At 47.3% G+C, this 13,966-nt stretch overlaps 5 protein-coding genes across 5 annotated transcripts; 1 reads left to right on the top strand and 4 right to left on the bottom strand.

Annotated features, from left to right (window-relative positions):
* Positions 1-296: 296 nt before the first annotated feature.
* Positions 297-3,102, top strand: LOC117894191 (BCL2/adenovirus E1B 19 kDa protein-interacting protein 2). The gene is made up of 4 exons (XM_034801107.1): positions 297-497; positions 573-1,727; positions 1,786-1,896; positions 1,959-3,102. The coding sequence occupies exons 1-4, from the start codon at positions 493-495 to the stop codon at positions 2,077-2,079; spliced, it is 1,392 nt and encodes a 463-aa protein (XP_034656998.1). The 5' UTR covers positions 297-492; the 3' UTR covers positions 2,080-3,102.
* Positions 3,103-3,108: 6 nt separating this feature from the next.
* On the bottom strand, positions 3,109-6,943 carry LOC117893578. The gene is given in 15 exon segments (XM_034800251.1): positions 3,109-3,225; positions 3,285-3,755; positions 3,817-4,088; positions 4,143-4,595; positions 4,655-4,740; positions 4,794-5,026; positions 5,085-5,150; positions 5,230-5,319; positions 5,380-5,542; positions 5,591-5,745; positions 5,805-6,079; positions 6,138-6,524; positions 6,578-6,652; positions 6,705-6,772; positions 6,828-6,943. Coding segments are annotated over 15 exon segments (2,973 nt in total). The 5' UTR covers positions 6,914-6,943; the 3' UTR covers positions 3,109-3,132.
* Positions 6,944-7,105: 162 nt separating this feature from the next.
* Positions 7,106-8,698, bottom strand: LOC117894192 (gustatory receptor for sugar taste 64d). Its single transcript, XM_034801108.1, has 5 exons — positions 8,559-8,698; positions 8,313-8,507; positions 7,617-8,253; positions 7,306-7,558; positions 7,106-7,254 (listed from the first exon to the last, which is right to left on the bottom strand). Exons 1-5 carry the CDS (start codon positions 8,617-8,619, stop codon positions 7,135-7,137), a joined length of 1,266 nt encoding a protein of 421 aa, XP_034656999.1. The 5' UTR covers positions 8,620-8,698; the 3' UTR covers positions 7,106-7,134.
* A 44-nt stretch (positions 8,699-8,742) lies between these two features.
* LOC117893547 lies at positions 8,743-13,958 on the bottom strand. Its single transcript, XM_034800198.1, has 17 exons — positions 13,668-13,958; positions 13,425-13,616; positions 13,177-13,371; positions 12,945-13,120; positions 12,609-12,886; positions 12,285-12,537; positions 12,115-12,203; positions 11,488-11,837; positions 10,996-11,434; positions 10,777-10,942; positions 10,632-10,721; positions 10,488-10,569; positions 10,220-10,357; positions 9,972-10,166; positions 9,282-9,918; positions 8,972-9,224; positions 8,743-8,911 (listed from the first exon to the last, which is right to left on the bottom strand). The coding sequence occupies exons 1-17, from the start codon at positions 13,921-13,923 to the stop codon at positions 8,795-8,797; spliced, it is 3,906 nt and encodes a 1,301-aa protein (XP_034656089.1). The 5' UTR covers positions 13,924-13,958; the 3' UTR covers positions 8,743-8,794.
* On the bottom strand, positions 10,290-12,110 carry LOC117894194 (gustatory receptor for sugar taste 64b). Its single transcript, XM_034801110.1, has 5 exons — positions 11,488-12,110; positions 10,996-11,434; positions 10,777-10,942; positions 10,632-10,721; positions 10,290-10,569 (listed from the first exon to the last, which is right to left on the bottom strand). The coding sequence occupies exons 1-5, from the start codon at positions 11,915-11,917 to the stop codon at positions 10,474-10,476; spliced, it is 1,221 nt and encodes a 406-aa protein (XP_034657001.1). The 5' UTR covers positions 11,918-12,110; the 3' UTR covers positions 10,290-10,473.
* Positions 13,959-13,966: the final 8 nt, after the last annotated feature.

Raw genomic sequence — 13,966 nt, 5'->3', positions numbered from 1 at the left:
AAATACCGAAATATACCTTCTAAAAAGCGTGGCTGTTTTGCCATACACATGTAAGCACTCTTATTTTTTGGCGCGTTTTTCAGATACGTGTGATTTTGAGATTCCGTTTAATATTACTGTCTAACCAAAACTCTGACTACTGAAAATTTAATTTTATTGAATAGATTAATCAATTTTCTATAATGGTTGTACAAAATGTACATATGTATGTACATTTTGGCCGTTTAAATATGTGCACAAAAATACCTCAAAAGTATACCAAAATATACCTTTTTATTTTACCAGCACTGTCGGGCACATATCGCAAACGTCTGGCAACTCCACGTGTATTGGGCCCACAAGAGGAAAATTTGTTTACAACAAAAAAAGGAAATTAAGCAACAACGGCTGAATAATTAAGCAGAACAGCTGATGCACAGTGAGACTCTAGCATTGCCTAGATGAGTGGGCAAGCCAACTTTCACACAAGCTACTCGAATAACACTGGGAACTATGAGGTAAAGCGCAGAGCTCCCCCGCCAACACACAAAACAATACATCCGACCCACTATATATGACTAATCGATTTGCAGTTTTCATTACGCGGAATCGGAATCTTCGCAGTCAGAGAGCAAAATGGACATCTCCGAGACGCCCACGGACTCAACGGGCATCTCCCCGCTGGCCGATGAGTGTACGCAGGTCGCTGCGCCCCAGGTAAAAACCATTCTGGAGGAGACGACCAAGACGAGTGCTACCCTGGACAATAGAATAATGCGGCCGGAGCTGCTGTCCATCGAGACAATGCCACAACGACAGATCATTGAGCGCACGCTGGCCAACAGCCACCCGCTGATGTCGCCCACGAACACAGACTCGGACTCGGAGCCGTTTCAGACCAAGCGGAACAACTTTCCCGACGTGGTACCCACCACCGAGGCGGCCGTGCAGGCGAAGAACACACTGAACCATCAAGCCCCCCGCAACAAGCCGCAGGATGCCAAAGTCAGCCTGCTAAGGGCCAATAGCCCCGACATCCTCAGCAGCGAGTCGGATGCGGATGTCTCGCAGTATCTGGCTGCTGTGGAGTCCAATTTTCAATCAGTTTCCCTGCTGCCCAACGCAAATGGCAAGAAAACGAAGCGCGGCAGTACTCTGCCAGGTGGCGAGGACATCTCAAGCCTGGACTCCATCTCAAATCATAGCTTCGACGATGATGAGGATATCGAACACAATCTGGCGTCTCTGAGTCCCTCGAGCTCGCTCATCGACGGCCTGGACGGCGAAGACGATGACGATGATTGCGAGGGCCCCGAACTGCTGCCCGACAATGACGATGATCTGGACCTGGAGTTTGGTCTGGCCACAACGCCCACGCCACACACTCCGGCTGCGGCGACTCTACCACAGTATTCGGCTGCCGAGGAGCGGCGCGACTCACGCAACTGGCAGAAGATCACACTGCCAGATGGACGCACGCGAGAGATCGATATGCGGGTGATCGAGCCCTACAAGCGTGTGCTGTCACATGGCGGCTATTTGAAGTCTGGCGGTCAGAATGCCATAGTCATCTTTTGCGCCTGCCACTTGCCCGATCGATCGAGGGCCGACTACAGCTATGTGATGGACAACCTGTTCCTCTATGTGGTGAAGACCCTGGAGCAACTGGTGACGGATGATTATGTCTTGATTTACTTGCATGGCGGCTCCAATAGGCGCAATGTGCCGCCCTTTCCATGGCTGAAGCGGTATGTATGGGCACGATATGCGATTGTCTTATTATTGGTTGCCTTTTTGCCTCTTTAGATGCTATCAACTGCTGGATAGACGCTTGCGCAAGAGTCTGAAGCACATGTATTTGGTGCATCCAACCTTTTGGATCAAGTCTTTGGTGTGGATGGCACGTCCGTTTGTCAGGTGAGCATACAAGATTCGATATTTCCTTTTCCATATATGCAAATTTGATATACTGTTGACAGCACAAAGTTCTGGCGCAAACTGATCTATGTTAAATCACTGGAGGAGCTCGGTCTGCATGTGGCTGTGGAGAAGGCAGCCATACCGGAGAAGGTGAAGCAGTACGATGCCAAGCGACATTGAGAAACTGCAAAAATACTCTCTAGACTTGTTTCATTCGAACGCAAAAAAAACACTCGCCATTTGTGTTTCAAGCATTCCCATACCCATCTTCAGCATCTTCATACACTAAACGATTATTTGAGCTCTCTCTATCTCATCTCTTTCTATCGCTATGCTTTAATTTAAGATCTCAATCTTTGTGATACTTTATGTTTGCCTTCTCTCAGACGTACGTAGCTACCCCCCATACCCAATCTTCCCCCTGCGCGCGAGTGTGAAGCAAGAGGAAGCGTTAAGCAAAACATCGAACAAGTTTTTGTAGTTCTTTATTGGCAGCCGAAGCAACTTGTATTAGTAGGACATGCACGCATATGCGACGACATGTGCCTAGGATTCCTATACACAAAACATTTAGATATCATAGTAGCATAACTATCATGTAGCTTCCGCTTTATACAATACAATACACAATATACTCGTAATATGTATTTTGTAATGGCAAAACAGACATCATCATAAGCAACCAGAAACCACCAAAACTTCCGAACATGTTACCTTTTCTTTGTAGTTGCAAAAACGAAACGAAAACGAGACGACACGTAACGAAAACTGAATTTAAACATAAGTAATTGAAAATCTTTAGCTGAATTTTGCATTCACTGCATATTGTATATTCCCCGAACTGTTTCGACCGCACGATGACCACTGTGACCCCATGCCAGCTAATCGTAGGTTGCCCCATACAGACACATAATCGTAATACTCGTACTCCACCATTTGTAGGACGCCCCTCCCCTTAGGCTATAAGTGATACATATAGTGACCATTCTTGAAGAACGTTTGATATTTGTAAAGAGTCTACACACACCAACGGAACACACACGTAGAAAGAATCTCTATCTCTCTCTCCATAGATGGATGATAATCTGACGTACAATTTAGGCAATATAACCGATTGATATTACCGGTCGACATTTTGTTGGTTTCCTTTAATTGCTTTAAACAACAATAATAATAATAATAAAGTGCAAGATGATTTTTTATTTATTATGCAAACTAAAACGTTATCTTAAATTACGAGTAATAACTTTGTTTGCAGTCCCACAAGTCATTATCCTCATGGAACTGGATGAGCACCAGCTCATAGGTAACTATAGTACCTGCCACCTGCATGGAAAAACATTCAATTAATAAAGTTATTTGCACAAATCTTTTCAGAGGCTTACACTCAATACCAACTTTCGTGTAAGATGGAAAAACTTCATGCCACTGAGTGCCACCTCATCGCTGATTACCTCCTCCGAAAAGCGCTTGACCTCCGGACACCAAGAATCCTTTGGCACACAGCGCAGATACCGCAGAGTGACCCGTGACTCATCGTGCACACTGGCGGAATACAGCGACACGGCCAGCGTGCGACCAATGAGGAATATCAAGGAGAAGTAAAAGTAAACGGCATGGGCCACCGAAGGCATGGTGCTGCAAATGGAAAGTGCATTAATGAATAGTTAAAACTGTCGTGTCAGTGACTGTTGTACAAACTTCAAGCTACGCAGCAGCTGAACGCAAATGAAGTACAGGTTGTTCGAAAAGGACACCATTGTGATGAGCGAAATGGCATCGTCCATTTTGTCACACAATATGCAAATGCTTCGGTATTGAATGCGACGCTCCGACCAGTACGACGGCGCCATGTGCTAAAAGAAGAAGATACCAATCAGTGACGAGGAAAGAGGAGGTGGAACTGTGTCCACTCACCATTCCCTTAAAGTTTCTCAAGTCATTGTTCAGCTGTCGAAACTTTGCTGCCAATCCAATGCTGACAATCATCACAAACATGTCCATATAGTTCCATATAAACGTGGAATAGACGTTCTGGAACTTTCCCCACAAGGCCAAGGTCGTGGAGTAGCTGGTCACGTAGAAGATCTCGTCGTTGGTGAGCAGAAAAAAGTTCTTTATGGGATCAGAAGTGCCGTTGCAATACCTAGCATAATTAATGGCCGATACAATGCTGAGTAGATGCTCCGCTGTGGTTATGAAACAGAATTTATAATCATTTATCACTGCAACTCATTTCTTACCAAAGGAAAGCATCATTCCCACAAGCATAACCATTCGAATGGTGTGTCCCATCTGCCACTTGGCCAGCTGCGATGGATACTGCGGCAAGCCCTGCTCCACTTCATGCCAGTACATCATCAAAGCGGGCCACTTCTGCGCCAACCGCAGAGCCACAATGAGAACCAACAGCACAGAGCCGCGAAATATGATGGGCTTGATGCTGTTGAAGCTAATGGGATTGTTCAACACCTTGAACAGCGATAGTCCAAAGTTTGCCACACTGGAGGTGATGAATACCAGACAGAAGCAAGTGCGCACGTTGCGCCAGGAGAAGCTTAGGTCTCCCGGATGCTTGCCCGTCACGCCCTTGACCGGCATCATGGCAAAGAACTCGGCCACAAGCAGCACCCTGCCCACGGCCTGGTGGAAGGTGCCATCACTGAGGTAGGTTTCCCTCGAGCCACCAGGCATTTCTATGGAAAGATTTACAGGTATTAGAGGAACAAATGGTGGAAGCTTGCTGTACACCTACTTGTCGGTCGTTTCCTACACTCAAACTCGGACTCCTTTTGATCTTTGTATTCATCGCAGCTTTGCTGAAAGACTTTTTGGCGTGCGCTGATGGATGGAGTTACAATTTTGATTCCTTTAACGATTCCTATTCGATTTACCTTTCGTGCATCACATCCAGCTTTCGCATCAATGGCGACCTCGCGTGCTTCTTCAAGCGACGGAACTTTCTTTCGAGTTTTGCAGGCAGAAACTTCATCATGTGTTCCGGCTGTGTCCAACTCCAAAGGACTACTGCCAGAAAAGCGAATTTCCATTGCCAATTTGAATGGCCATTAAAAACACCTGTTGTTTTGCACTTGTCTATAATTAGGGCAAAGCGACAACAATAAAACTACAATACAAAAGGCCACACCTCCTCCCCTTGTCAGCTTGCCACATTAGCAGGTAAATGCCGTCGTTTCCTCCTTGTTGAACTGCAGCAGAATCAGCTCGTAGGTCACGATAGTTCCTGCCACCTGCACAGGGTATATGGTAGATACATATAGTATTCAATTAATCGACATGACTAAGGATAATCCATCTGCATGTACGGACCGAAATAACAACGCCACGCGTCAGACGAAAGAACTTCATGCCCGTCAATGCCACCGTGTCCATGTGAACCTCCTCGGAAAAGCGTTTGAGCTGCATATTAAAATGAAATTATTACTTATTTCGGAATGGAGGTTTTGTCTGATTGCTTACCTCATCGCACCAATACTCTCTGGGCACCAGGCGAAAGATCCGCAGCGGCCGCTTGGACTCATCATTGATGCTGGAGCTGTAGAGTGACAGAATGAGTGTGCGGCCCAGCAGATACGAGAGCGAGAACCAGAAGTACATGGTGTGCGAGGCAGAGGGCTTTGTTCTGTAAAACTTTCATTAAAAGTATCCACGATATACCGCCATAGCTTACTGCATGCTCTTTAGGATCTTTCCACAAATGAAATACAAATTGTTGCTGAAACAGAGGAGAGTTATGGCCGAGATGCCATCGTCTACGACTTGACAGAGTTTGCAGAGATTCCGGAAATTGATTCTGCAGTGCATCCAATACTCCACTGTGGTGGCCTGCAAAGGAAGGAAACAGCTTCTAGAAGTAAACATTTCCTATGGCTCCTTCTTCTTACCGTTCTTGCCTCGCGCTGCATGTAATCGTTGAGTTGTCGGAAACGTGAGGCCAGTGCCACGCTGACAGCCATCACAAAGATGTCGTTGAAGTTCCAGGCAAAAGTGCTCAGCACATTGATCACCTTTCCCAACAGACCAAGAAATGTGGTGTACTCAACGAAATGGAACACCGTCGAGAAGTTAAAGTACAGAAAGTTGTCCATGGGATGAGCGGGCCAGTGTGGACAAGCTACTGCAAAGGTCAGCGTGGATGTCATGCTCAGCAGATGCTCCACTGCAAAAGGGGAAATCAATTAATACTCATGGAATCAGGCAGCAAAGCCAATTCTTACCCAGAGAGCATGTGGTGGCAACCAGCGTAATCATCTTGATGTGATGGGCCAGGGATCGGCGTTCCTTTGCTAGCCGCAGCGGCGGCAGCTTGGCCTCCACTGCCTGCCACTCCTGGGCAATGGCGGGCCATCGTCTTGCGAGCTGCAGAAATGAAATTGAGATGAGGAATATGGAGCCATAGAACATCATCGTCTCCACCGAATCAAAGTCAAAGGAAACATTCGTGAGGAAGGCCACAATATAGCCAGCGGTAATCCCAAACGAAATCATCATTGCCAGGGCATAATATGTGCGGAAACTGGACCAAGCGAAGGTCAGGTCTTCTGCAAACTTTGAGCCAATGCCACGCACAGGCATCAGGGCAAATATCTGGGCAATAATGAGTACTGAAATGAAGGGAAACAGTTAGGAAGGAACATTGCTCTCAATTGCTGTTTACCTGGTTTGATGGCCTCTTGGAAGGAGCCGCTGTAATTGTAATTATCCTTCAGAGCACGACGCATGAAAGCTTTTACTGCAAAAGAGGGAAAACTATAAAGAAATTCCGAAATATATCCGCCACTTACTCTTAGTAAACTGAAAATGTTGCGGTTGCTTAGAGGTAATTTTATACTTCAGGACACCCAGTGTAATACTATCAAAAAATAGTAACAGATTAATATTGGAATCATTCAAATTCATAGACATACTCGCTGCCCACTCGCGATCTTCGCCAGAACTTAATGCGGGCTACAAATTTGTAGCGCTTGGCTGGATCGCCCATTGTCTTGGCCATGTTCGGAGCGAGACTAACAACTGAATAAAACCCACATACGAATGCTTCAAGCCATAAGCAGGGTGCGCTTGTTCCGACTACGACTAATTGATGGTGTCCGTGCCAATTGTGCGGCTTATCTTGTGCATAATCTTTTGTGCAAATGCCAATCGCTGACAGCCCGACAGTTCCGTGAAGTACTTTGCATTAGCGCAAAGGAAACAGGAACTGCTGGTAGGGAATTACGAGAAGAAAATGCTCATGGAGGAGCCAGCACCGCGACTGCAAATGCTCCTTTGCACCTCTTCGCCCTCCATTTGGTTGATTAGAACCAACTCGTAGACCATCAAAGTGGCAGACATCTGCAAGAAGTTAACGTAGAGCTTCGGAAAGTTAAGGATTCATTGACAAACCGCAAAGATCAGCCTGCGGGTGAGCACAAAGTAGCCCTTTCCTGTGAGTGCAAAGCTCTCATTGCGCATTATCTCGCTCAGGCGTTCCAGTTCTTTGCTCCAGCAGCTTGTGGGGGCCTCATCGAGCGTGTAGGTGATTTGCTTGGCCTCTTGGGGAATGGAGGAGGCAGCAAGCATCATACTTACGGCGCGACTGACAACGTAAAGCAGACAGAACCAAAAGTAAACCTCATCCAAGAATTCTCCTTTGACTCTGCAAAAAGGAGAAGTAAATCAGCGAATATCTTTTGATAGAGTTTCCCATCACTCACTGAAAGCTATGATAGATTTGAACACAAATAAAATACATGTTGTGGGCGCAGGAGACGAGCACCAAGCCAGACAGTTCCTTGTCGTACAGCTTGAGCAGATCGTTCAGATCCAAGAGATCACAGCGCACCTCTTGCCAGAACTCGTCACTCATGCTCCGGCCAATATGCCGCCGGATGCGCCAGTGTAGCTGCTGAAAACGTATCTGCATGCCGCGACAAATCAGAATCAGAAATATGTCCCCAAAGTTCCACACAAATGTCATGGAGAGGGTGCACCACTCCACATACAGCGCGAACAACGTGTTGTAGGGCAAAGTGGAGAACAGTTCCTGGCGCTCGCGCAGGAAGTAGTTCTCCCAGAAGTCAATGTCTAAATGGCAATCGCGTATCTGCTTGAAGTTGCTCCACACAGCGCTGCCCACGTAGGTGAGATGCTCGCACAGGGCAGTCACCAGCAGAACGATGGCCCAGCGGTGCAGACGTTGGCTGAAGCGACGGCCAATGGAGCAATCGTAGCAGGACTGTTGAAAGACTCGCTCGCACTCCGTTGTTCGTCGGATGATGTGTGGCCAGCGTGGTGCAAGCAGCAGAAACGCTCCAAAGCAGAAAATACAAATTATACTAAAACTCAGAGATCCTGCAAGGAAATCAAATAAATGTGAGTATGGAGAGGCATAGATGTGAGGCTTCTCTTACCTATGGTATACAGCTTGAGCCCATTGTGTATCACAAGCTTTGCCGACAGCACGAAATCCAGGACAACAAAGCAAAGCACAGCTAAGGGTAGCAGATTCAACGGAGAGAACCAGCGAAAGCGAACACTGGCCACCGGAGAAGATGGTTCCACTCCGGAGAGCGGCAGCACGCCAAAGAATTGTGCCACAAGCAGAACTGCAATAGATCTATCCTATAAGAGAGTTCCTTTCACCGATTTGCACTCACCATATCCAATGGCATGGTGCAGGGTATTCCCTTTTGGACTCTGTGCAGGAGTCCACTCCATTTGAAGGCTGGAGCCAGACAAATGGCTGCCAGGGTGCCCAAAGCCACAGGAACATTCTCAGGAACGCATTATATTGTATTGATTGATGTTAGATAGGATCTAATGTGTGCCATTACAAAGATATTTGCAGATAAGTGCGAGAAATCCAAAGCAAACAAAACAGACAGGCAGCCGATTAGGCAAATACGCTCTTGGAGGAGCCCACACCGCCGTCACAGAAACTCTTCTGGGTCACAATTCCAGCCATTTGATTGATCAGCACCAGCTCGTACACCATCAAGGTGCCAACCATCTGAAAGGCAAGATTAATTAGAGGAAAATCCCATTCCATTTAAGTGTTCCTCCCACTCACTGCAAATATTAGCCGGCGTGTGAGAAAAAAGTAGCCCTTGCCGCTGAGTGAGAACTTCTCCGAGATCAAAATCTCATTTAGGCGCCTCAGTTCCACGCTCCAAAGTTCCGTGGGTATTTCGTAGACCGTGTCCGATATGGCCTTGGCCTCCTGTGGTATAGAAGAGGCAGCAAACATCATGTTTAAGACCCGCAAAATTACATACACCAGGCTGAACCAGAAGTACAGCTCATCCACATAGTTTCCCTTGGATCTAGGCGGAAAGAGAGTCAATGACTTGAGGCAGTGATTATCTATGTCAAACACTCACTGAAAACTGTGATATATCTGCACACACACAAAGTACATGTTGTGGGCACAGGAGAGGACTATAAGTCCCGATAGTTCCTTGTCGTTGAGGCTGAGCAAATCATTTAGATCCAACAAATCGCCACGCACACTCTGCCAGAATTCGTTTGGCATGCGCTGAAAGGCATTCTGGCGGATGCGCCAGTGCATCTGCTGGAAGCGCATCTGCAATCCCCGAAAGTTCAGAATGAGAAAGATGTCCACAAAGTTCCACACAAAGGTCATCGAGAGGGTGGTCCACTCTATGAAGGGTATCCACCAGGAGGAAAACTGAAGCACTAGAAAGAGCTGCTGGCGTTCGCGCTGAAAGTAGTTCAACCAGAAGTTCACATTCAGCTTGCACTCGACAATCTGCAGATGATTGTTGTACAGGGCGCTGCCCACGTAGGTTGAGTGCTCGCAGAAGGCGGACACGAGCAGAATCACTCCCCAGAGCCGCAGGCGACGACTAAACTCACGGCCAAAGCAGCATTCGTAGTCGGGCTGCATGAAGATCTGCTCGCATTGCGCTGTCCGTTGGATGAGATGCGGCCAGCGGCGGGACACCTGCAGAAAGACTCCAATACAGAAGATGCAAATCACGCTGAAGCTGAGGGAACCTGACGAAGGGGATGCACAATTAATGCTAGACGTAAAATAATTTTGTACCCACCTATGGTATAGATCTTTAGGCCATAATCGAGCACCACTTTGGAGGACAGCCCGCAGTCCATAATGGAGAAGGCGAATATCACAATGGCTGCAACAAAAGACAGGGAGAACCAGCGAAAACGCACCTTCTCCGCGGGGGAACTAGGCCAGATCCCAGACACTGGCATTACACCAAAGAACTGTGCCACCACCAGGACTACAAAAAGGTGGATATTATACCATCTACAAGGGAAATCTGAGTGCACTCACATGGTCCAATGGCATGCTGAAGCGTGTTTTTAGCCCTGCTCCTGGTCGCGACCTGCTTCATGGCTTCGCTGTTGAGTGGAAAATGATTTAGAGCGTGTCCCAGGACCACAAACAAGTGGGCGGTTGCCTTTCGTTTATATATTTAGCCTTGTATTTCGCAGATTATAATCTCAATAGCTGTGCTGCTGGTGCATTGCATGGGGCTGTGTGACACTTATGGCTAATCGTGCTCTTGAATTTATCAAATTTATAGCTTAGAATTCTCTACAGTATTGAGTCTTTTGCCTGATGCCGCCCTGGTTGATCACATCCGATATCATCAGCTCGTACGTGATGATGGTGGTGCCCATCTGCAAGCAAAGAAAGACTTTGGATGAGTCATCGTAATGGACAGATGTCTGGTACGACTCACAGCCAGTACAAGTGAGCGTGTGAGGTAGAAGAAGCCACTGCCGGACAGGGCTGTCATGTCGTTACCCAATTGCTCGCTGAAACGCTGAACCTGCAACAGAGGTCTTGGATGAAAGAAGTCTCTCTTAACTGAACTCTATTCCCACCTCAATGGACCATGCCCTGCTAGGGACATCCCGCAGTGCCGTAACAATCTTCCTCTCAATATCATTAATTGAAGAGGCAACAAAAATGGTCAGCAGAGTGCGTACAACGGCAAAGACCAGGGAATACCAAAAGGCCAGCATCACCATAAAGTCCACGCCAATGTTTCTGTGGAAGAAAACCATCAGTACCATCTCTCGAAGAACCGCTCGTAAACTCACTTGAAACTGTTAAACAGTTGAAAGCATATGAAGGACATGTTATTGCCAAATGCCAGCAGCACTAGCGGTGCAATGGCGGCATCCAGGAGACGCACCAGGCGCTTGAGTGCCAGATAATGCTCACGCACTTCAGTCCAGAAGACAGCTGGCATGACCTTCCTGTGAACAGCAGCGATTCGTCGATAGAGTTGATGGAAACGTGCGGCCAGGCCAATGCCAATGCACATGATAAAGCAGTCGGTAAAGGAGCGGGGATAGGCAATGGTTTCGTTGATCCACTCCAAAAAGGGAAGCATCCACATGTGATATGGCAGAATCATGTAGAGATGTGGTCGCTCCCATCTGTAGATGCTCTCCAAATAGGTGACATTGATCTTGCACTGAGTGCGCTCCATGTTGCTGAGATGAAAGGAGTTTGTGAGCAGCAGACAGTGTTCCGCTGAAGGGAAAGACAATAAGGATTAGCTGGAGAAGGACAGTGCCAATACTCACCCAAAGCTGATAGCATGACCACTGAAAACACAATGTAGATGCGTCTCTTCATCCTGTACTCGCCATAGAAGCGATAGGGTACGCGCAGAAAGAGCTGCTCCACACTATGCCACGTTCGCATGATGCTGGGCCACTGGACAGCCAGTCGCCAGAAGAAAAAGTGCTCCAAAAGGCAGACAACATACAGCGACAGCGTGCTGGAGTTGTGAAAATTGATTGCCACCTGGCCCACATAATTCAAAACGGCTCCAAATTCACAGATATTCATTGCTATGATGAGTGCAGAGTAGAAGATGCGTGGGGAGAGCCAACGATAGCGAATATCCTCAACATCCAAGGCGCGTACATTGCTGACAGGCAGCAGTCCATAGATTTGTGAAATGAAAAGAACTTTCGAGACAGCCCGATGGAATGTTTCGCCCTGTGGCATGGCCAAACTATCACTGGACGGACACTCGAGTCTCTCGAACACCACCTCCGGAACGTACAGCGTGGGCGTGATTGTTGTTTACGATTTGCAATTTACCAACTAAGTATTTAAAACTAATTGCAGCACCGCCTGTCCTTGGCAGCTGGCATGACAAATGGCGAGAAATGTTGCGGGGGGTGGAGCATGTTGTTTGCCATCAGGCGCACAAGGGCAGCAGACCCTTGCGACGATTGGGTTCATCGAATTGCAGTAGAACCAGCTCGTAGGTGACAATGGTTCCAGCCATCTAAAATGACAGACAGAGAGGTGGGAAGAGTGTTAATATAAGCTAGAATTTCGCTATGCAGAGGGTTCAGGGGTTACCCACTCCAAAGAGAAGCCTGCGCGTGAGGAAGTAAAACTTCTTGCCCGACAGAGCCACCACTTGGGTGGTCATCTGGAATATAAGACGCTCCACCTCCACACACCAGCTCTTGCTGGACACTCGTCGCAGTATGCCCAGACCACGCTTCGACTCCTCATTGATGTCTGCGGCCGTGAGGAACACAAAGGCCGTGCGTCCAATCAGATAGAGCAAAGAGTACCAAAAGTAAATGTAGTTGATGGGCCAGCGGAGTTTGCTGAGTTGTAGAAGGATAAAAGACACACTAAAGCATCATAATCAAGAGCAGAAATCAGGGTTAACACTCACTTGAATACGTTGAGAAGCTGATAGCAAACAAAATATAAATTATTCACACAGGAGAGCAATATTAGGCTGGACATGGAGCTGTCCACATACTCCAGCAGTTCGCACATCTTTACATAGTGTTCGCGAATCTCGATGAAGGTGGATTCAGCCACCTCTTCGTGCTCCAGCTTGCGTATGCGTGCCGTGATCTGCTCGAAGCGATAGGAAAGTCCTTTGCTGACCATCATTATAAACAGATCCATGTAGTTCCACACAAAAGTGCACGCTCCACTGATGAGCTGAGGAATTCTAACTACTTTTGAGATATTTGTAAAGAATACTCTTTAGATTTCATACCAATAGTAAAGCTGCCATGACGGGGTTGTAGGGCAGCCATTGAAACGCATAATCATAGTTCGTTCTCGCATAGTCTTCGAAACTTGTCACAGCCGTAACGTTGGCCGCTGCAGAGCACAATTGTATGCGTCGCTTGTAGCTAAGAATTGCAGAAATCTGATACATGGCATGTTCACCTGCGAAGGGAAATAGATTAGTGGAATACTCAAACAAATCTCCCAGAAGCGCCTACCCATCGACAGACCAATAATCATCAAGCCAGCCAGCTGCACGCGCTTGTATAGATTTCTTTTGGGCATCTCGTAGGGCGCCCTGGTAAAGACCAGCTCCGTGCGTGTCCAATAGCGAATGAGATGTGGCCAACGGCGAGCCAAACGAATAAAGACAACACAAGCAAGCAGCACACAGCCAAAGAACACAAGTCCCACTGCAAAATGAAACAATAATTATATTTTCCTTTTGATAATCTTTAAAGCTTACCAAAATTTTTGGCATTAATGCCAATCTCCAACAAGTGCTTGAGCATGGCGGCAAACAAAGTCAAAGTGGCGGCTATAAACGTGACAGTGACGATCATGGGCAGCGATTTATAGGCAAAGCGAACTCTTCGCGGATTGGGCTCCCGTATGCCAACCAAGGGCATCACAGCAAAGAATTGAGCCAGCAGCATGACTAGGGGGAGAAATCAGAAACAAGTCAGAGGGAAAACTGGAGCATACTCACATGGATACACAGCTCGATGAAAGAGGTCCAATCGAGCGTACTCTGGCAGCTTCTCGCTGGCAATCACATTGAATTCAAAGTTCGTATCATCCGCCAGCTTCGGCACAGTGTTCGTCGGCTGTGCCAGAGTCCTCAGCAGTGACTCATGCCTCCTTTTGGCTGCCGCTGTCAAGGCAGGTCCTTCCATGTCGGCGACAGTTTTTGCACTAAACTTCAGGCTTACACGAAGTGCAAAATACAAAATATACTCGTACATTGTTCGCCGCTGAAGTGCCGCTTTGTTGGTACCTAATTACAGG

Source organism: Drosophila subobscura, chromosome J (genome assembly GCF_008121235.1).
Source record: "Drosophila subobscura isolate 14011-0131.10 chromosome J, UCBerk_Dsub_1.0, whole genome shotgun sequence".
NCBI classification, from domain to species: domain Eukaryota; kingdom Metazoa; phylum Arthropoda; class Insecta; order Diptera; family Drosophilidae; genus Drosophila; species Drosophila subobscura.
This window is presented reverse-complemented; position numbering and strand designations above follow the sequence as displayed.

Bases quoted from the DNA above. Each gene is read 5' to 3' on its own strand.
- LOC117894191 (XM_034801107.1), top strand. The intron at 1,728-1,785 runs GTATGTATGGGC...TTGCCTCTTTAG, and splicing joins CCCTTTCCATGGCTGAAGCG to ATGCTATCAACTGCTGGATA. The intron at 1,897-1,958 runs GTGAGCATACAA...TACTGTTGACAG, and splicing joins ATGGCACGTCCGTTTGTCAG to CACAAAGTTCTGGCGCAAAC.
- LOC117894194 (XM_034801110.1), bottom strand. From the start codon at position 11,917: ATGCCACAGGGCGAAACATTCCATCGGGCTGTCTCGAAAGTTCTTTTC. The intron at 10,722-10,776 runs GTGGGAATAGAG...CCTCTGTTGCAG, and splicing joins GCAGGGCATGGTCCATTGAG to GTTCAGCGTTTCAGCGAGCA. The intron at 10,570-10,631 runs GTGAGTCGTACC...CTTTGCTTGCAG, and splicing joins CACGCTCACTTGTACTGGCT to ATGGGCACCACCATCATCAC.
- LOC117893547 (XM_034800198.1), bottom strand. From the start codon at position 13,923: ATGTACGAGTATATTTTGTATTTTGCACTTCGTGTAAGCCTGAAGTTT. The intron at 11,435-11,487 runs GTGAGTATTGGC...CTTTCCCTTCAG, and splicing joins GGTCATGCTATCAGCTTTGG to CGGAACACTGTCTGCTGCTC. The intron at 10,358-10,487 runs GTAGAGAATTCT...AAGGCTAAATAT, and splicing joins CAGGCAAAAGACTCAATACT to ATAAACGAAAGGCAACCGCC.
- LOC117894192 (XM_034801108.1), bottom strand. From the start codon at position 8,619: ATGGAGTGGACTCCTGCACAGAGTCCAAAAGGGAATACCCTGCACCAT. The intron at 8,254-8,312 runs GTAAGAGAAGCC...ATTTCCTTGCAG, and splicing joins GCTCAAGCTGTATACCATAG to GATCTCTGAGTTTTAGTATA. The intron at 7,255-7,305 runs GTTTGTCAATGA...AACTTCTTGCAG, and splicing joins CCCGCAGGCTGATCTTTGCG to ATGTCTGCCACTTTGATGGT.